The 21,442-nt window shown below is 44.0% G+C and overlaps 1 protein-coding gene across 9 annotated transcripts in view; it reads left to right on the forward strand.

Moving 5' to 3' along the window:
• The window catches only part of RALY (RALY heterogeneous nuclear ribonucleoprotein), a 75,729-nt gene extending 55,948 nt beyond the window's left edge, over positions 1–19,781 (forward strand). For 8 of the 9 annotated variants that reach the window (XM_079128349.1, XM_079128345.1, XM_079128344.1 and 5 more), the window contains 8 exons: positions 11,532–11,796; positions 13,217–13,289; positions 13,467–13,514; positions 15,475–15,641; positions 16,318–16,431; positions 16,642–16,856; positions 18,085–18,133; positions 19,422–19,781. In XM_079128349.1, the coding sequence (XP_078984475.1) occupies positions 11,541–11,796; positions 13,217–13,289; positions 13,467–13,514; positions 15,475–15,641; positions 16,318–16,431; positions 16,642–16,856; positions 18,085–18,129 (918 nt within the window). In that variant the 5' untranslated portion in view covers positions 11,532–11,540 and the 3' untranslated portion in view covers positions 18,130–18,133; positions 19,422–19,781. The remainder of the gene's footprint in view (positions 1–11,531; positions 11,797–13,216; positions 13,290–13,466; positions 13,515–15,474; positions 15,642–16,317; positions 16,432–16,641; positions 16,857–18,084; positions 18,134–19,421) is intronic. The other variant, XM_079128351.1, reaches the window with a different exon arrangement.
• The last annotated feature ends 1,661 nt before the right edge of the window (positions 19,782–21,442 follow it).

Consider the following 21,442-nt stretch of genomic DNA (forward strand, 5'->3'; position numbering starts at 1 on the left):
GGAAGAGTCAGGTTGGCAACTTCAAGCAGGAGATAGTTTAAGTTGCTCCCTAAAGGAAAGATTCCCCTGCACCATACAGTGCCCCATCCCAATACTTTCTTCACATAGACTAATCCATCCCTTCAGGAGGAACCCAGTTCATACTGATTTGTTTCCTGTGTGACTTTGGGCAATTGACTTTGCCTTTGAAAAGGAGCTAGTAGCTGTGCACTAGGGCTTACTCATTTATAAAGTGAATTTAACTTACAATTACTCAGGATTGTTGTGAATGAATTTTGTAGCCTTAAGTCACAAAGGGACTTGTACACTCTTTTTAAAGGATTTAGATTTGTTCTTGGTGGTGGTGGGAAGCCACTCACAGGAGGTGGCAGGGGAATATTTGTCTGATCACATAAGAGACAGGTGCTTAAAAATAGTTGTGGAGTTGTTACCAAAGAGACAAAGACTGAGTGGCTGTGACTGTGGCATCATTCTCGGTGGTCCTTTTGCACCAAACATGTGGCACCATGGGATGATGCTTAGAGTCTATGTCAGTCAGTTTTCCATGACAATAACGAAGTACCTAAGATAATTATAAAGAGAAAAGGTTTATTTTGCTCCCAGTTTTAGACGGTCCAGTCTGTAATCAGTTTTCCCTGTTGCTTTGAGCCTGTGACAAGGCAGTACATCATGACAAAAGTGTGTGGTAGAGCAAAATCACTCACATCACAAGCCAGGGAGCAAAAAGAAAGTGGAGGAGACGAGGGTCCCACAATCCCTTTTGAGGGCACACCTTCAGTGACCTAAGGACCTCCTACTAGGCCCACCTCTCCAAGGTTCTACCATCTTCCTGTAGTGCCTTGCTGGAGACCAAGCTATTATTTAGCACATGGGGAACAGGGGACATTCTGCATTCAGGATCCAAACTGTAGCAGAGCTATAGATTATGTTTGGATCAACACACCAGGGAGAGGTTAGCTTTCCTCTACTCTTGCCTAAAAGTAGGGGAAAATATACATAGGTCAGTGCTTATGCTGTCTTTGGGATCAAACCTTGTGGAATTATCGGAGGTGGTGTTAGGTATTTTCAATGAGAGGGATTGTTGTAATGAAAAAAATATTGATTCTATATGAAGGGGTTTTAATTAACTGTCCTTACCCTAGGGGTATGGCACCTGGCTGCAGTGCCAGCTTTTGCACCATTGAGCCCCTGCTTCTAGCCTGTGACTCGGAAAACCTGCAGCAGCTTTCCATCCCAGGGAATATTTCTGCCTACATCCATGTAGCACATCTCTGGTAACAGTATGCCATCTCCTTTTATCTTCACAATAATCTGTGCTGCAAGTGGGCAGGACAGGAATTTTTATTCCTGTTTCACAGATAGGGAATCTTGACCTTCAGAGAAGTGAAGTGCCTTCCCAGGGTCACATATACAGGTAGGATTCAGACCCCAGGGCTCCACTGGCAGGGAGGAATCCAAGGCTAATAAGTTCCCAATTGCTTTTTTTTTTTAATAGTTTTTTTAGTTGTCAATGGACCTTTATTTTATTTAATTCACTTATATATGGTGCTGAGAATCAACTCAGTGCCTCACACATGCCAGGCAAGTGCTCTATCACTGAGCCACAACCCAGTCTTCCCGATTACTATTATAACTCAGGGCTAGGCCTACTGCGGGTGAGTTAGGCTTTCCTCTTTGTCTTCCTCAGAGTCACTTACTTCTTCTAATATAACATACCAAAACATGTACACTATCATGACATAGTCTTGTGTATCCTTACTCAGAATAGAGCAGCCTCAGAACATAGAGTGCCAACAGAGACATAGAATAATGAGCAAGTAGGGGTTTCTGGCACTGTGAGCCCCCGGGCACTGTTAACCAGAAGGGAAATCCAGTCTACTGTCATGCTCCTCAAGGTACATGGAGACCTTTTGTGGAACTTTTGCTTACGGTCTTCTTCCTGCTCTGCTTCTCAGCCTGTATTCCTGGGGTCTCTAATTTATTTATTCATTAAATATTTAATGAGCATCTACTTCTGTGGTCACTATTATGTTCAAGGCATGTTTCCAAATACTAGCATTTTGGTGACACACTTGAAAAGACTTATGTTCATAGTAAATAGTGCCCTTTTCTCTTATCAGTTCAGCTCTAGGTTAAAGTTACAGTAGCACTTGACTCAGAAGGAAAAATTCTTACAGGCTTCAACAACAGTAATAATAGTGACGGCAGGAGGTAGCATTTGCATACTTTCTAATGTGCCACTGTTGTGAATGCTTATGTGAATTAAACAATTTATCCTGTAACAACCCTAGTGATATGTTTTACTATCCCCATTTTTTTAGGCAAGATAACTGAAGTACAAAGATTTTAAGATATTTTCTGAAAGTCACATCACACAGCTAGTTTAGAAATAGAATAAAGGTATTTTTGGCTTCAGAGGTTACTTGCTGGACCACATTCCATGGCCTCTCACTTGAAAATAATGATTCAGGCTTTGGCCTCTGCAGAAGGCCATGTGTTCAACTGACACTCACAGGAAGTTGTATCCCTCTCTATATTGTGTCACATGACTACTCAGCTCTGATTGTATTGAAAGATACCACTTGCTCAGTTAGAGCACAAAAGTTTTGTTAACTGACAAAAATTTAACCATGCCCCCGGAAGAGTTAAGGTATATTATCATGCCTTTGAATGCTAGTTAAGAACTACTCACCTGCCCAGCTAGCCACACTGTTAGGTATACAGGACTATTTGGGAATAGATCTGTTGTCCCTCTTATTCCAGCTTCCTAGATGAAAAGAGAAGGCTGTTATACAAATAGCCATAATACAAGACTGAAGATTAGAAATACCAGAAAAGTGTTGGGTGTGGTATTGCACGCCTATAATCCCAGCAACTTGGAAGACTGAAGCAGGACTGCATGTGTGAAGTCAGCCTCAGCAACTTCATGAGACTCTATCTCAAAATAAAAAATAAAAATTGGGAAAAAAGGACTGGGGTCATAGCTCAGTGGTGAGGCACCCCTGGGTTCAATCCCTAGTACACCCCACTCGCACACCACAAAGAAAAAAGAAAACTACCAGAAAAGTTATAACATGCCTTTCTCCTTCTGGTTAGTTTCCTCATATCTTCTATTCTAGAGAAAGGTGGCCTATGAGCACCACCTTCTTCAGGAATAGGCATGCCCTCTTTTCAGATACCTAGGCTCTAAGAAGGTTATTCCAGTCCTCATTAAGCCTACATCTTCTTTCCTTGTAGGGTATAGCATGACCAACATTCCTCACTTCTGGACAAACTCACCCTTGAACTGCCTACCTTCTCTTAAGAGAGAGGAAAAAAGAGGAGGGGGAATTATTTTAGAAATTAGTCTTAACACCAAGTATAAAAAAGAAATCAAGCTAAGGGACTTGAAAGATATGAAATTAACTCTCTTCTTTGTTTTGTAGAGATTGACAGGGTAGAGCAAGAATGGCTTAGAGCCATGCCACTCAAAAATAATAGCCCACTGGACAGGTGCCAGTTCATAAACTGCTGCTAGTTCACTTTAAGGATAGAAATTGAGAGTAAGTACTTAGAAACTTTTAGAAACTTGTGTAGTAATTTGATATTTTTATTGTATTTTACCAGTATTTATCTGTAGTGAATTAGAAGTTTAAAAAACAAAACAAAAGAAACTGGTCCTTCACCACAAATAGTTTTGAGAAGCACTATTTAGTATGACGAAGTAGAAAAGAGCCTCAATTTTTTTGTCTGTAAAGTGAGATTAATAATACCTGCCTCTAAGGGTTGTTTTAGAGATTATTTGATGATAAATAATACTTTGGGCACTTACTATGTGCCTACCACTCTGCTCTGTATGCATATTATTTTATGTATTTCTCATCATAACTCTGAAGTAAGTGTTACCTTCCTCATTTTTCTGAGATTTTGTATAGGTTGTGGAGCTTGCTAGAACTCAAACCTGTAGTAAATAGGCAGGTGGGATTTGAATGGGGGAATATTACCATATTCTTTGTAAAGCGCCTAGGCTACCTCCCTACTTCTCTGTATCACCAGAAGTAGAAATCTATTTTCTAACTCCATCACTGACCCTAACTTACTTTGTTACCTTGAACAAGTCCCTTTATCTGAACCTTAATTTTCTCAACTCCCCTCCATGGCAGGAACTATATTTCATTCATCCTCGGTTTACAGCATCTAAGTTAACAGGGCCTGTCATGTAATGGGTCTTGAGCACTGAGGCCATCTCTGTGGTGGTTCTTTCAGTATCTCCTTTCTCTGAACATCCTAGATGCTTCATCCTTTGCCCTCCCTCTGGAGCATCATATTTCCCACATAATCCACCTGGCAGCATCTTATTTCCTCATGTCTCTCTCAGGCAGCCTTGAGCCTGGGTACTTTGAGACAGCCCACATGGTCCTGTGAATGTATCTAGGGAAAACCACCAGGAGTGGAGGAGCTTGTTCAAAGTCAGGGAAGTGCTCTTATTCTATTCCTATTCAGTGGGGCCTGGACCTAGGGCAGCCCTGCTGGCAGCCCTGCCAGGCCTGAGTAATGGCCACAGCCCAGAGCAGGGTTTTCCATGAGATGCATCGGGGTCTCCGGTAATTGGAACATGGCACCTTCCGACTTATAATGGATGGCAGAATGAGAGGGGCATTTGTCACTGCCTGACTTCCCTGCGGGAAAGAGGCTCATAAGTCACAGCTGACAAACCCTTTGATGACTTTTAAACTTCATTTACAGAAAAGAATAGCTATAATCAACCAACAGCAAGCAGTGACTTGTCTTGCTACGTTATCACTGTGAGGAGCCAGCCCAGAAAGGCTTGGAAAGGGGGAGTGGGCCATTCCCGGGCTCACAGCATGTGCTGATTGGCTCTTGGAGTTGAGAGTGTGCCCTCAGCAAGGCCTTGTGAATCTATGCCTAAAGGATCAGAAAACATTAGAAGATAGAAGAGGCTGTACAGGCAGGTATAGGGCTTGCCCAGCATTGAAGCCATTTTTGGGCCAAGGTTAAGATGATCAGCTCTGGACTCAAAACAGATTCATCCCAGCTCTGCCATTTCCTGGGTTGAGTAGGACTAAGCACCAAACCTTTCTTTCCTCATCTGTGAATGATCACAGCACTTATCACCACCTGTCTCATAGCAAAAGGCTTAGTATAGTTTCTGGCAGATAGTAAGTAGTAAGTGATCTTATTCTGTTCACTCATTGAACCCTCCAAGGACCTTTTGTAGGTATATGATCTAAAACCCAAGGTCATGTGACATATCTGCAAAGCCGGGAACTAGTCTTCCTGGGGTGGGGGGAGCAGTGACATTAGGAGCATTTTGTCAAGCAGTAAGAGCACAGGCTTTAAAATCAGAAAAACTTGGGGTCTTTTGATCCTAATCGTGCCACTTAATGTGAATGTGGATAAATTATTTGAGCTTTCTCGGAGCCTCAGTTTCTTTTTTCTTTGCTTTAAATATTTTTAGTTGTAGATGGACACAATACCTTTATTTTGTTTATTTAGTTTTAGTTTTTCATGTGGTGCTGGGGATCAAACCCAGTGCCTCACTTGCTCTAGGCAAGAGCTCTACCATTAAGCCACAGTCTCAGTTCCTTTATCTATAGAATGAAGGTGATACTGTTTATCTCATTAGGCTGTGATCAGGATTATGAATTATACCTCTAAAGCTTCCAACAGGTATCTGTATAAAGTTGCTGCATATTAGATTGGGTGCTTCCTTTTTGCACTCTTTTAAGAAAAGAATCAGTATGCATTTCACAAAGGAACAGGAGTTAGCAATGACAGCATTCTCCTATTTCTTTCTTCTTTTTCCAGTCCTACCCTTTTGTTCTCTTACAGGAGAAAGGAGGCGAATAGGGGGTCAAAAAGAGAAAGGGACACATTTGTACATTGTTTCTGCAGTTCTTCCTGCCTGGTGTAGCCTCTCCCTTTGTCAACATTCTGTGAGAATTCACTGGGAGATTGGTATAATTTCGCTTATGCAGTTGAGGAATCTGAGACCTGGCCAGGTTAAGGCACATGGCCAAGGTGACAGCTTTTAAGTGGTAGGGCTGGATTTGGAACTCAGTCCTGTCTGACTCCAGAACCTGTGCTGCTTTTGCTATTTTAAGTGCATATTTCTTTGTTTTAGGAAACAGTCAAAAAACAGGTTACTGGAGAGAGGGCTACTTGACAAGTACACAGGGCCTATAAGCACTGTTTCCAAGGATCTCTGTAGGGCCAGCACAGAAGAGAATATTTTAAGGAATGCTTATTGAATGAAGGAAGGGGATTGGAATTGGGTAATACTAGACATAGGTATAATCCTATATCCTTGTGTAGTGTTTTGCAGATGCATTAGCACTTTCACATTGATTAGCCTGTTTGATTCTTGAATCAGATAAGAAAGGTAATTGGAAAAGATGATGTCTGTTCTTTAGGATAATGGCAATAAGTCCCAGAGAAATTCCATGATGTGAGGTCACATAACTAAGAACAACAGAGCCAAGACTGTGAGCCTTCTAGACCTGTAAACTGCACCCTTCACATTTCCACCTATTCAGGACCCCCCCCCCGGGGGGGGGTGGCGGGGTCAAGCTGGGAGCTAAAGAGTACTCCTTAGAAAATTAGTTCTGTTTGGTCAATGGTGATCATTTGGGCAATGCTAATGAGTAGGGGCCTGGCAAATTTAATGAAATTAATAGATGTTCTGTCATCTCTGGCTGCTTGGTAACCAGGAGCCTCCAAACCAAGGAGGGCCTGGACACCGATCTGTCACATTGCTTGGCTTTCTCCAGAAATAGGCTTCCCATTACTGATAACTGTTTTCCTTCAAAACTAATCAGATGCCCCTTGGGTTATCTGAGGGCAGAGGGCTGACCGCAGGCTTCTGTGACTCTCTTCTCCATGCAAGAGAATAAAGCCAGAGTGTCAAGTAAGACTAAGACAGGTTCTAAACAGCACTGGAGGCCAAGAGCAACAGTTCCTCCTTTGAGATGAGCATTGTGGGAGGGAGTCCAATGCGGGGCAGTGTTTTAAGCCTGGGTTTGATCTGAGGGGAGGATTGGAAGCCCAGGGGAAACATGACAGAGGCAGAGGCTTAGGGCATCTATTGAAATAGTGTCATGTAGAATGTCAGACAAATCACCTAGCTACTCCTCTCACTAGGTGGTTGACCTTTAAGTAAGTCACTTAAATCTGCTGATGATCAGCTTTTTTTTTTTTTTTAATCCATAAAATAGGATGAATAAATGTCAGGATAAGGGATATTGTCCTAGTCCTTTTATGCTGCTGTAACACAATTGTGTGTTTATAAACAACAAATTTATTTCTCAGTTCTAGAGACTTAAGAAGTCTAATATCAAGGCACCAGCAAATTCACTATCTGGTGAAGTTCTGCCTAACAGTTTAGGAACAGCTGTCTTTTTGCCTTGTTCTCACATGGTAGAAAAGGCAAGGCATCTCTCTGGGGCCTCTTTTATAAGGGTACTATACCCATTCATGGGGACTTGGCCCTCAAGACATATTCACCTCACTCCCAAAGGCTCCATTCCCTTCTGCCCTTAGAGACACGTGGGTGGTTTAGAGGAAAAATAGCTATCAATGATGGGAAGCCTATTTCTGGAGAAAGCCAAGCAATTAGACAGATCAGTGTCCTGGGCCTCCTTGGTTCAGAGGCTCCTGGTTACCAGGCAGCCAGGGATGACAGAACATCTATTAATCTCTTTAAACTTGCCAGGCCCTGGCTTCTGTATGTTATCACATTAGGGATTAAATTTCAACAAAGAATTTGAGGAAGGGGGTGTGTACATTCAGAATATAGTAGACATAAACTGGCTTTGTTTGAAAATCTTGTGCAGATATAAGGAATTTTGGAAAAGGGAAAGGGCAAGAACTGACTCAGGATAAGTATTCTAACCATTGAAATCAGTACCCAAGGTGTCTCTGTACATATGCAATTTTGCCCCTTTATATTCTGTCAAACAGGATATGTTCTGTTCTGGCTTTGTTCTATTAATCAGTTAGCTGCCTCTCTTGAGTCTCTCTGAGTTATCTAAAACATCTCCTCAGAAGGCTTTGTGAGGATTAAATGAGTTGAGGTGTGTTAAGACCTCTGACACAGTGTCAGCACTTGAAATTAGAGGCTCTTTTCACTGTGATGGCTCCTTGGGGTCTCATTTACACAAAGTTTAGTGATGGAGGTGCTTTTCTACCTTTGTGAAATTCTGTCACCTTTCTGTATGCTGAGGCTTGGCTCCTGACTTCTGAAACATAGTTTCCATCTAAAATGATTTTCAACTGGGAAAATGATTAGTTTTTGCCAAATTTCTTCTGTTCTTACTAACCTGGAGAAGCCAGCCCATCCCTTTGAGTTGTAAATGGCATTTCAAAATCTTTGTCCCTGGCAGGTTTTAATTAGCTTATGGCTCCAACTTTTATGCAGCTGCTGTTTCTCCAGCAGTACAGAAAGGACGTGTACCTGGTCAGCAGCCCCTAGTTTTCTCCAACATAGTTTTTGAAATACTATGCCTTCTTCAAGCTCTTCACTGTCCTGGGGGCTGTCTCTAACCAGCCCAGAAGAAAAAATTGAATTTAAGAACTCTAGAGTTGGAATCAGGACCCCCCAGGATACTCTTGGCTTTGCTGCTCACTAGCTGTGGTATCGTGGCCAAGTGCCTTTCCTTTTGTTCCTCTGAGTGAAGGCACATGAACTCCATGCTCACTAAGTTCCTGTTTATCTGACATTGTAAAAATATCTAGGAACAAATTGGTTTTCCTTGCTCCCTTCCCCACTACCACCAAGAATAATCTTACTATCCACTGCTCATTGCTAAGCAGAGGGCCTCCATAGCTTCAGACACCTTGCTCTCAATTACACAGTTAATCTGTGTGGCAAAGTTTAACTCACAGGGTGGGAAATAGCTTATCAAGTTAAGCAGCTTTTGCTCAATAGGATATCAATATTATTTTAGGGTTCCCACTCGAAACATAGAAAGAATGAAGGAAGGATATCAAATTGAGGGTGTTTAGTTTTGTAGAGGTGGGTATTTGGGTCAGAAGAACGTGCTTGGGACCCTGTCTCACTGGTCCTGACAATTTGAGGCACATCACAATGAACCCTTCTAGTGCCCTTCTGATACATATCCGTACCACTTCCTCCCTAGTGTTTATTGAGCACTTGTTAAGCAGAGTAAGAATAAAATGGAGACCCATGTACTATGTGTCTAAACATGTGAAGGCTATATGCAAATTTTATAAACTGATACTTATATGTATAACAACCTGGAAGATTCACGTATGGATTTAAAATTGTTGAATCCTTAGGGATTTTGTACTAAACCTGACAGTCAGAGAGAACTCAGTATTGGGCCCACCTCCTTTTCATTTCATACTCCCAGCTCCATCTCTCACTTTGAGATGCCTCATGAACGAGTGTTTTTCTACATTCCCAGAGATATCTCTACATTCAGGCATAGGGAGTCTATCCAGCAGCAGCATAGCCTGCCCTCCAAGGGTTATGCAAGCTTTAAAAATGAATGGAGGGCTATTTAAAGAAAGGCTCCAGTTGGGTAATCCCCAGGTGGGCATTTCTCCTTGACCCTGCAGGTTTCTCACCTAGAGCAGCCACATGTGGAAGATAGAGAATGTGCTCCTATCTGACCTTGACCCTCACCAAGAATGAGCCCACAAGTAGCAGTATTAGTAGGATAAAGTACCTGTAGTCAAAATATTTACTAGATCTTGTAAAGGGCTTGACAGTTTGCAAAATCCTTTTATGCACATTTCCCAGACCCCAGGTGAGAAAAGACCGAGTAGGGCCAAACCTGAAAGATTGCTCATTAGTGAATGTGTGAGTGCTGAACCCTTCACAGTACCAAACACAGGTGTGCAGCAAATGCTTTCTGCTCAGTGGTGTTAGAGTCTTCTGGTAAAGGTCTGAGGAAATCCACAGCCATCGTGTCCTTGCCAGGTCAGTGGAGAGTCAGCAGTAATCAACAGATCTCCACACCATTATGTCTCTCCCTCTCTCCCTCTTCCTCATTGCTTTATGAATGTTGATGAAGGTAAATTGAGAAACAAGAGTCCGTCCTTTCCAGGTCAGTTCCCAAACTGGCACCTCCTTTATATCAGTAGTAGTGATGGCACTACCTCGCCTCCACCATCCCTGCCCCTTGCTTAAGAATGGTGCACACCTGATCCCAGTGTATTCATTTGAGTTTTCAGTAGCAAACCCACCCCTGGGCATGTTACTTCCTCAGAATGATATTCTCTGGTCCAGCCTGATTTTCTTGGTAAACAGAGCCACCTGCTGGGCAGAACACGCTCATTTCCTGACTGGGAGCATTTAGGAGAAATAAGGGGTCTCTTCTGGAGTAGGATACAAGATAACATGTTTTCCCAGCTTACAGTCTTCTCTAATTCATTGAAAAGAAACCTCTCCTCTCTGCCCAAAATGTCAGGTAATAATCTGGTAGACTGATGAGAATTTTTACACATACTGCTTGGGTGCTTTAACACCTTCTGAAATGGCCTTAGGAGAGATTGAGATGGAGTTGAAAAAACCCAGGCCAGTGCATGAAAGACAGGGCCAGGAAGTACAAAAGCCAAGGCTTAACTATAGGCCTTTCCTGCTGAAATTGAGCCTCCTCTTCTCCTGGGAGCCTGTGTAACATCTTCAGGGAGGGGATGTCTTTGGGGTTAAAATACATGCCAATTTGAATAAAAAAGTATCAAAGAGTAGGTAACTCTAAAAAAATGTATTTATTAAAAACAGTTCTCAGGTAAATATGCCATCTTACTATGGTATTTGAATTGGCTTTAGCTCTGGGAAACAAAGTGATGAAGCTCACAGAAATGAGCATTAGGGGCCAACTGACCTGGGTTTGAGTGCCTATTATTGGCAAGTTAATGATCTTACCAGAGTCTCCATTTCTGGTAAAATTGTCACCATCATCACTTGGTCCATGTCTGGATCTGACTGAGTATATGGTGTTGTTCTAGAGCAAATATTACTTGTAATTACCTTGTGGCCTCTTTGCTATGGTTTTACATTGAAGGAACGATGGGTGGGGGGACCTGGGGAACATCTTTAAGTTTAGATTCCAAATGAGATTACATTTGAGATGAGTATTAAACAAAGTGTGGGCTTAAAAGAATTGGAGTCAAGTGTACTTGTCAATCCCAACCCTACCGTTCACTGTAATGTTTGATGACCTCTGAAGGTTAGGTTCCTCCCATGTACAATATTGTGGTTCTACTTAGTCTTGTACCAAAAGAGGGAACATTTGTAAAGCATCCAGTGCAAGATCAGCAGCCATTGTGTGGTAATTCTTGGTACTATAACAAGAAAACAAGATAATAGTAACAGGGAGGCTGGATGTAGTAGGGGTAGAACTGTGTAGGAAGGCAAGGAGCAGTCTAGTTTGGTCAGGATGTGGGCCATGACCAGTCCTTGAGCCCAACCTGGGGGCCCAGCCTAACAGCTGCGCTCTCTCTCTCTCTCTCTCTCTCTCTCTCTCTCTCTCTCTCTCTCTCTCTCTCTCTCTCTCTCTCTCCAGGTGGCCATCATGTCCTTGAAGATCCAGACAAGCAATGTAACCAACAAGAATGACCCTAAGTCCATCAACTCTCGGGTCTTCATTGGAAACCTCAACACAGCTGTGGTGAAGAAGTCTGATGTGGAGACTATCTTCTCCAAGTATGGCCGTGTGGCTGGCTGTTCGGTGCACAAGGGCTATGCCTTTGTCCAGTATGCCAATGAGCGCCATGCCCGGGCAGCTGTGCTGGGAGAGAATGGGAGGGTACTGGCTGGGCAGACCCTGGGTAAGTTAAGCCTCTCTCCACAGGGCTCACTTAATAACTCAAGAGTAGTTATTGTCCTTTATTTCCCCTTTATTTATGTGTTTTGTGTTTTATGTGTTTATGCCCCTTTGCCATCCCCTACTATACTTCCATTGCTCTGAGATTTTATAACTTCAATAGTTATAAATTATATTTGTTATAAATTAAGTAATTATAAATTGATGTCTATAGGAAAGAATTTTAGAAGTCTCTGAAAAACCACTTATGTCCTGTCCCCGCTTTCTCAGTGCTTCTTAATAACAAACTTTATAATTCCAATAAAAATGCATGTTCTCCAAAGAAGGGAGCATATTGGACTAGCATAGCCTGTTATTTTGATCTGTAGATGATTCAGACTAGAACTTTTGACACTTTGAGAGCCAGGAGGAGGGATAGGAATAAAAGATCAAAGCAGGCAGGTTCCCTTGGTCTCAGTACTACATGCATGTCATATGACCATGCCGATAGTCTGTCTTGAAGTATCTAAAGTGTTAATGTGTGTGTACATACTTCTTATATTTGTATGAGAAGGGTTCGTATATATATACACACATATGTATGTATATATTCATATATATCCCCTTGTGTGTTCATGAATACTAGGTATATAGATGTGATTGAACATGTGGAAAATATGTGGACACATACCTTTATATATATATATAGGTGTAGTGTATGTGTGAAAATATACTTGAGTGTATAAACACATGCATATATTCATTTAGCAAATATTTGTTGAGATCTTATGTATTATACACTGTTGTAACCATAAAGATATTTGATAGACTGTCCATGAGAATGTGCATTGGCTCCTTTGTATATGGGCAGTTATGTGTATGTGCTGTTGGGGTCAAGTGTGAGTGTACTTGAGAATGTACATTTTATCTGTGTGACTTTTTTTTTTTTTTTTTTTTAAAGCTATAGATGGGCACAATACCTCTATTTTATTTATTTTTATGTGGTGTTAAGGATCAAACCCAGTGCCTCACACATGCTAGGCAAGCGCTCCACCACCAAGCCACAACCCCAGCCCTCTGTGTGACTCTTACCTAGATATGTGAATGTATGTTAGGGTTTGTCTGTTTGTGTTCCCATATACCTGATTTATGTGTTTATGTGAATGTACTTGAGAATGCACATGTATGATGTACACGGTGTGTATGTGATTTGTTTGTAAGTATGCATGTGTCTGAAATGTATATGAACATGTAAATAGGCATATTCATATGATATGAAAGTGATGATGTTTGAGAACTAAATATATGAAGACTTTTGTTAACTGCCTCAGTATATAATATACATCATGTAACCACATGAATACCTGTGTATGTGCTTGGCAGTGATATGTGTGTGGACACATTGCTATTAGACCAATATTTTGACTTTGCCTTCTTCCACACAGATATCAACATGGCTGGAGAACCTAAGCCCAACAGACCCAAAGGGCTAAAGAGAGCAGCATCTGCCATATACAGGTGGGGCGTTCTGTCTATCTGGGTGGGTTGGGTCCCTCTTTCCACAGAGGGAATAGATGCTGGTGGAGATGGAGTGCTGCACCTGGAGCTTGGGGAGACATTTGGAGATGAGGGCCTGTGAAGAGTAGGCTGAGTGGCCATTCCTAAGCTCTGGCCCTCTCCCCTTTGTTTCCCCAGTGGCTACAGCTTTGACTATGATTACTACCGGGACGACTTCTACGACAGGTGAGCAGGGGAGGGGCGTGCCCAGGCATGAAACAGCCAAACTAGAAGGGTCCTGAGAGATTGCTGGTGCAGCCCACTCAGTCCTCCAGTTGGGAACCAAAGTCCAGAAGTGTGGACAGGCATTTGCCCAAAGTTGCTCCACAAATCAGTGGTAAAACTGGGACTAGGGTCCAGTTCTTCAGGTGCTCAGGCCAGGGCTCCCACCATCACACCACACTGTGTCGTCACATGGTGACTACTTTTCCTCCTCCTAGTCCTGCCGTGTGACTTGAAGGGACTGTAAAACCAAGGGACATAAAAATATAACTAGTTGGAATATAAAGGCCAGTTGCAGGGAATTGGAGCCCTTGTAATTCTGCATTTTAGTCTCTACCTTTGTGAGGTGCCTAACCAGCCAGAAGGATACCCAGAGCTCAGTCTGAGTCTCTTGGCCTTATATTTATAGCCAAGAGGTAAGGAGCCATTTGGAGGTCTGAATTTTAGTCTTCTGTGGCCCACCCTCTACTCCAACCTACCCATACGCCAGCTTTGAAGCTGTGGACTCGCACTTCATTGGCACCAACCACATTCTTAAATGGAAGTTATGGTAAAGTCTAGACCAACCTCTTTTCCTCCTTGCTTCCCTCCTTACCTTCAGTTTGCCCACTCCAGGAAGAACACAACCTCTGAGTCTTTTCCCCCAATCTGTGAGTGATTTCAGGTGACACTGTGGTGTTGCAAAGTGCCGTAACCTATAAGTCAGAAGACTTAGGTGCTAATTCCAGCTCTGCCACTGAATGGATTATGGGATTTGGGGCAAATCTTCCCAGTCTGTGAAATGGGCTGTGCCAAGTGACCTCTCAGGGCCCCTCTAGTTCTGGGATTCTGTGGTTCAGTGATTCTGACCAAGGCCAGAGCCGCCCCCTCCCCTTGGGGGTAGAAATGCAGGGTTTAGAAGTGGGTCCATTTCCATAGAGTCTTCATTTCCAGCCATCACTAGGCCCTAAACAAAGGAGTCCTAAGGAATGGGGCATTAAATTGCCCAGTGGTGGCAGGTGTCATGGCTGTCCTCAGAAAAATAGTACTAAAGAATACTGTGGACCAAGGCTGCAGTTAACTGTAGAACAGTGTTAATAAAATGTAGTATAAAAGACTCCTATCCAGCCTACTCTTTCTGCCTGGTCAACAGGAAAAGAAGCCCTCCTAGAAAGAGCCAGATGATGGCATTGTTGAGGACAGGATAGTCTGGGGGTGCTGGCATCTGATTGAACTGTCCACCTTTGATATGCTGTTGAGCCCCTGACTTCTGTCTCTGAAATGGAGGAAGAAAGATACTAAGGAGGCCCAGAAACAGAAGAGAACTTGGAGTTCAGCCTCATGTCTCTGAGGCAGTGAGTCCTGAGATGGGGGTCTCATACACTGACTTTTGCTCTACCACACCTTAGTATGTGTTTTTAACCAGGTTCTCTTTATCCTCTACCCTCACAGCAGACTTGGAAAGACACTGAATTTGTGTAGCCATCCTCTTTAGGCAGGTGGAAAAACTGAGGCTTAGGCAAGCCCTCACTTCCATGCCTCTCTGTTCCTCCTGGGGATTTGTACTGCTTTGGGATTTGTAAACTCTGAGTAGAGGTTGGGGTGGCAGTTAACTGAGGAGAAGCCACGTACTGTAATATAGGGCAGATCTGGGTGTCAGAGTAATCTAGGAAATGCTTATTTCTGGAGCTATTCTGTTTTTCCCTTTTGAGTGGGATATGACCATTACCACCTGCTGCTTCTTCATCCTTAACTGGCCTGGCTGGCAGGGCAGGTGGTTATAGTAAGGATCCACATAACTGTCAGGGTCCAGAAAGCCCTTCTCTTTACTCTAGGGCTTATTGGGATTAGGTAGAGGTGTGTAGCACAGGCCTCCCAGACTCTCACCAGCCACCCCTGATAATCACAGGCTATGCTGCAGCCTCTGTCCTGTTTGCCCTCACAGGCTTTTTGACTACCGTGGCCGCCTGTCACCTGTGCCAGTACCCAGGGCAGTCCCTGTGAAGCGACCCCGGGTCACAGTCCCTTTGGTCCGTCGTGTCAAAACTACCATACCTGTCAAGCTCTTTGCTCGCTCTACAGCCATCACCACGGGCTCAGCCAAGATCAAGTGTGAGTGACTAAATTTTCTTCCTAGATGTTTTGTATATTTATCATTAGCAAAATAATAGAATCACATTTTTTTACATTGGAAAATAGATAAAGGAACAAATCTCCCACAGTTCTGCTGCTCTAACACAACCAAGTGAGTATTTTCATACATTTCTCCAAGGAAAAAGTTAACATTTTAAGAAGGGGATTGGGTTGGGCACAGAGTCCAGAGCTATGGCATGGAACTCAGTGAAGAGATGGTGTTCTTCCCTCTAGTAAAGACAAGGACAGCTGTGCATAGGCTTATTATTCCACATTCACTCTGATACTCACTCACTACAATCAGGTACCCAGAAAATCTGATTGCAAAAGACTCTCACACCTTGAAAGACAGACTCCATCCTCTAATATAAAAAGGGGACATGTTTTTGCTCAGGTGCAAAGGAGCATGCCACAGACTTGCATTCCTGTTCTTTTCCAGTCCCTTTCAAATTAAGAGGTCTAGGGGAAGACAGACAGACTGAGAAATGTGGGCTGATCTCTCTAGGGATGGCCTCCATCAGCCTTAGGAAGAGGTCTTTTCCCTGACCATGAAAAGAACCATAAAAGGGATTACCTTTCTAGTTGATAGAATGGGGCTGGGGTTTTGTTAGGGTCAAGCCCCCAGGTGACAGCCCTGTTCCCCTTCCACTCCTAGTAAAGAGCAGTGAGCTGCAGACCATCAAGACAGAGCTGACGCAGATCAAGTCCAACATCGATGCCCTTTTGGGCCGCTTGGAGCAAATTGCTGAGGAGCAAAGGGCCAATCCAGGTCAGCCTCTGAGGTTCCTCACCCAGCTCAGTGACCATGTACATAGACAGAGCTTGGGGAGTACAGTGTGCCCTGGGGTGGAGGGAGGAGAGGCTGGGGTGGCCTCCTATCCCAGAGCCCTGCAGGTCATAGGCCCCCTGGATCCACTGTGCTGAAGCAATTCTTCCAGGCTGAATTTTAGTCCCTCTTCCTCCACCCCTGTCCCTCAAGATGGCAAGAAGAAGAACGACAGCAGCAGCAGCAGCGGTGGTGGTGGTAGTGGCGGTGGTGGTGGTGGCAGTAGCAGTGGCAATAGTGGCAGCAGCAGCCGGCCACAAGCCCCCCAAGAGGACGCAGTTTCTGAGGCAGGCACGCCCCAGGGAGAAACCCAGACTCGAGATGATGGCGATGAGGAGGGCCTGCTGACACATAGCGAGGAAGAACTGGTGAGGGCCTGGCCAGGGGCATGGCTGGGAGGGGCTGGGACTAAACTTGCACTCCTGGTGGCAGGAGGGTAACAAGGGAGGGGGAACCTCTAAGCTAGCTGACCCTCCTTTCCTTCCCAGGGGTTCTAGTCCTTTGGGGAGGAAGAAAAAATGAGCCGGGAGCAGTTCCCTATTTTAGCTTTTAGTCGTAAGTCCCACTGAGGACAGGGGCACATTTCAGCTAGGCCTAATGCCCATTCTGGCCCCTGTTCTCCATGTGGGTTAGAGAAAGGGAGAATTTAGCTCAAGAGGCACATACATGGTCTTCAGAATTCCAGAACAGGACTGGGATTGCCTGGGGAAGGCACAGGGAGGTGGGTATCAGTTCTACATGAGGATTTTCCATAAGCCTTTACTGATTGAGCATGAAGCAGGCTGTCTCATAAGGGAGTGGGTTCCTATCTATAGTGGAAGGATTCAGGCTGGGGAGCCATTGACAGGGCTCTGACATTGAGTGAGAGGGTAGACCAGACTCAGGATATAATACACCTGCTGTATACTTGTTACTCATTAACTTAATGAACACTCATAAGCACCACATCCTATAGTTCTAAGTTGATTAACCTTAACAGCAGTCTTGTACTGTGTAAAGTGTTACTGTTCCCCTATTTTACCCTTGAGGAAACCGAGGCTCAGAAGAGTCAGGTAACTTCCTCAGGGCCTTGGAGTTAATAAGGCTTCAAGCCAGGCTTGGAGCCCAAACTTACTCACTCACTCAATCTGGAGCTTCTTTTTATCACTGCTGGACTCTTGCATGAGGACAGATGCCCTTCTTCATGCCTACTTGTCTTTCTTTGAACCTATCCTAATACTTCATCTTATTCTCTTGGGCTTAGTAGTCTCCATAAAGGCCCTAAAGAAACTCCAAAGATGGGGATCCCACCAAACTTCAAGGCTCTCAGCTTACTCTAATCCAAGGTCTTTCTATGCAGAGAAGTGTGCCCGTTGCCACTTCTACAGCTCCCATGACTAGTTTCTTCTCTCTCTTGGGGGCCCTCAGATTATTCTTTCAGGATCATCAGCCTTATTGACTGGTTCCATAGTCATTCCCCTTGGCTGCCCCTCCTCTTTTCTGCCTATTCTCTAGATGTGCTCTGGGCCCCAGGACCTTCTGGATGGGTAGATTCAGGACAGAACTCAGATGTTGCAGTGAGTGATATATGGTCTCTGCTTGCCTTCTCCCTCTCAGGAGCACAGCCAGGACACAGATGCGGAGGATGGGGCCTTGCAGTAAGCAGGTATGGGGGCCATGATGGGGGAGAGGGAGGGGAACAGTGAAGTACAGGATGTGCCTCTTTCCTGGAGCAGGCCTAGAAGGGTAGCACTATGTTCAGGAATGAAAGCCCCTTCACATCCAGCATCTTGCCATAACCCCGTGTGGTAGAGGCTTGGCAGGCTGAGGAAGCAGAATGTCATGCATAGCCATACCCACTCAGCAAGGATTCCCTCAGCACATTCTTAGCCATGTTGCCTGTCTCCACCCTTGAGGAACTTCTAGTCTGGTGGAGGAAGATAACAAACTATTGCCACCCAGTGTGAGCAAGATGACAATAGAGGGAAGTCTGGATGGAGGAAGAAACAGTGTGTAGCTGAGCCTGCTCATGATGGAGGGAGAAGCATTCCACACCAAGGGAACATCCTTAGCAGAGGTACAGCACTGTGACTGTCCTTGAGTGTGATGAAGCCAAGAGACTCTCATATTGCAGTCCAGTTCTGCGTAGTAGGGAGAGAGCACTGCTCATCATCACAGGGTGATGACTATGAAGCATCCTATGTACTAGGTTTAGGGACTTAGGCTTGATCCCGTTGTGGGGAGGAAATGCCGTGTGTGACAGTAACTACACCTGCTTTGTCTGATTACATCTTTAGCCCTGCAGGGTTGAGATTGTTCCAGTATAACAGATGTGGAAACTTAGTTACTGAAGGGTGTGGGGAGATACTACATATCTTACAGGATCCCAAGGTAGTAATTGATGTATCTTAACTTGAAACCCAGTGGATGTAGCCTTAAAGCCCACTTGCTGACCACTGTCCACTACCCTTCCTACAGGGAAGCTAGGTCACATCCAACTATCTGATCCATTCCCTAGGGCCATGTTCAGAATACGACAGGCTTAGGGTGAAGGGAGATCTCAAACACCAGTGCTCCCAGGGAGGTGTCTTGATAGATGAACCATTTATGTTTTAGGATACTTCCACCACAAGGGCTTCTAGAACAGTTAAGTTTAGAAAATTCCTCATGTACAGTCTTTCTTTGTGGAATTCCATTACTTGTTTTCACTAGGGAGGCTAAATTTTGTCTTGTGAAGCTAGTTCATAAATTAGGTGTAGGAGCCTAGGTGAGAAAATAGAAGCGCATAGAGGGGTCAAGACTTGCCCTTGGTTATGTGGCCAGAAAATTATGAGCTCAGAGCCAAAGTCTCTTTGTCTGCAGATAACATTCCACCCTTTCTTTTTCCCTACCCCTGTGATCAGTACCAGGGTCCCTTCCTCTCAGCCTTGGTGTCTTCTTTGTCTCTTTCTCAGCCTGACAGGAGCAGCGGCCACCAGCAGAAGGGCATCAGTGTCCCAGACCTCAAGCTGGGCACCCACCCCTGGATGCCAGCCTGTAGTGGGTGCCAGAGGAAAGCTGGCAGCAGGCACTCCTCCCCCACCCCCACATCCCAGCCAGTGCCACATCCTCTGCAGGTGGAGTTCCCAGTCTACCCGTTCCCCATGCACCTTCCCTGTCTGCACTGCCCAGACCAGAGGGCAGGGCACAGGGGTTCCCTACACTCTGCCTCCTCTCCCCAGGACAAGCCCAGGCTTGGGGTTTTTCTATAGTTTTGGAGGGGCGGGTGGTACAAGGAGGGGACCCTGACAATAAAGAGATTGGATCTAAACCTATACTAAGATGGGATGGTTTGTGTTTCTCATGACTGTATCCTGGCCTGTCTGCCTACCAGAAAGCTGGTCAGTTACACCCTTTCTGTTCTCACCTCCTTCACTCATCCCTCCCAGGGAATTTTGTCTAGGGTGTGTAATACTGATCCATCTGGGCCTTAGTTTCCTAAAATGGTGATAAGAATGGCCAGTAGGGCTGCTAGAGAGGTTTGGATGAGTACTTTTTGCTTGCTAAAGTGCCAAGCAGTTGTGAACCATTTGCTACCCAGTAGTAGATCATGGCCTCATCTCTTTCCTGTTTCTCATTAAATCTTGTCTTTCCCAGAATCTACTACCTCCTTGGCCTTCTCTATCCTGCCTTAGGATAACATGGTTTTTTTACTTGGACTTTGTCTTCTCACTAGCCTCCCAATCTCCACCTTCCCTCCTGTGCAATTTCCCACCACCTGCCATAGTGTTTTTTCTTTTTCTTTTTAAGTTTTTTTTGATAATCTTAACTGTCTTTATTTTTGATTCTCAAATTAGGCAATAATTTATTCCATAAAATAGAATAAATGTTTTCATGAGCAGAGTTGGTTACATGGACAGAAAAAAACCTGTGAAGAAAACAAAAACAAAGAACCAAAAGTTATTTTCCCCCTTTTGGTCAGGCTCTCCCTTAGGTGAGTGTGGTCAAACCTTAGGATATTCTTGCTACTTTAAGTCACCATTATTTTGGGCTTCTGATTTCAGTACATCCTCATAGGCTATAGGGTCCTCATAGTCACACATTTCTTTGTTTTCATCATTCCAACCCAAGAGAGACTTTGGCAGTCAACAGATAACTGTGTGCAAACAATTAAAATTCTTTGGGAAGGTACAACCAGGATGACTACTGTTATGACTGGAGGATAATATCAAGAGTTTGGATTATGCTCCTTAGCCAGTCTCTGAACCAAACCAATTAAATCAAATAGATCAGAGACAGGTGAGAAATCGGTTTTAACCAAGTAGTCTGTTCATTAATTTTACAATACTTAACATATTTATCTATGTGGAATGAGAAGCGTCAGCAACTGATCCCTTCCCTGTTCAACTAGGTACTATCATCTAGCATCATAGCAGTGGGTTAGGACTGGGGGTGTAGCTGAGAAAGAAAAAAAGAGGAATGGAATAAATTAAAGCAGAGAGTACTTCGTCTACAAAAGAGACCATAGTATAGTTTTGAACAAATGGTTACATTAGGGATGTAACTAAAGTTACCTGGTCCACAGGGTAAGTGGACTAAAGGATTTCTTAGAATCTGTATATATCTGGGTTTGACATGACAGATCCAACACTCCATCAGGTCACCCATAGAAACTACTGGTTGTGAAATTCTAATTACAGCATCCTGCCAAGTGAAAGAGGTAAGCATCAGCAAAGAAAAACTAAGAAAGGTAAGAGTCTTATGGTAGGGATTCTTATTCTATCAAGCTCAGGAGAAGTTGGTCACAGTATAAAGTCATCATTTTCTCATCTGGTTTGTAGTTTAAATATCCCTGGCTGTGGTCAGGCATTTTAGAGAACTGTCTGTGTGGCCCACTAGGCACTTGGGTTCCAAGTGTCGGCTTCAGGTGCCTTCACCCAACTTGTTGCCTAACTTGCTTACCTAACTTGTCCTTTGAAATTTACTTTGAGTTGTA

The sequence above is a fragment of the Sciurus vulgaris genome, assembly GCF_902686455.1.
Source record: "Sciurus vulgaris genome assembly, chromosome: 2".
NCBI lineage: Eukaryota > Metazoa > Chordata > Mammalia > Rodentia > Sciuridae > Sciurus > Sciurus vulgaris.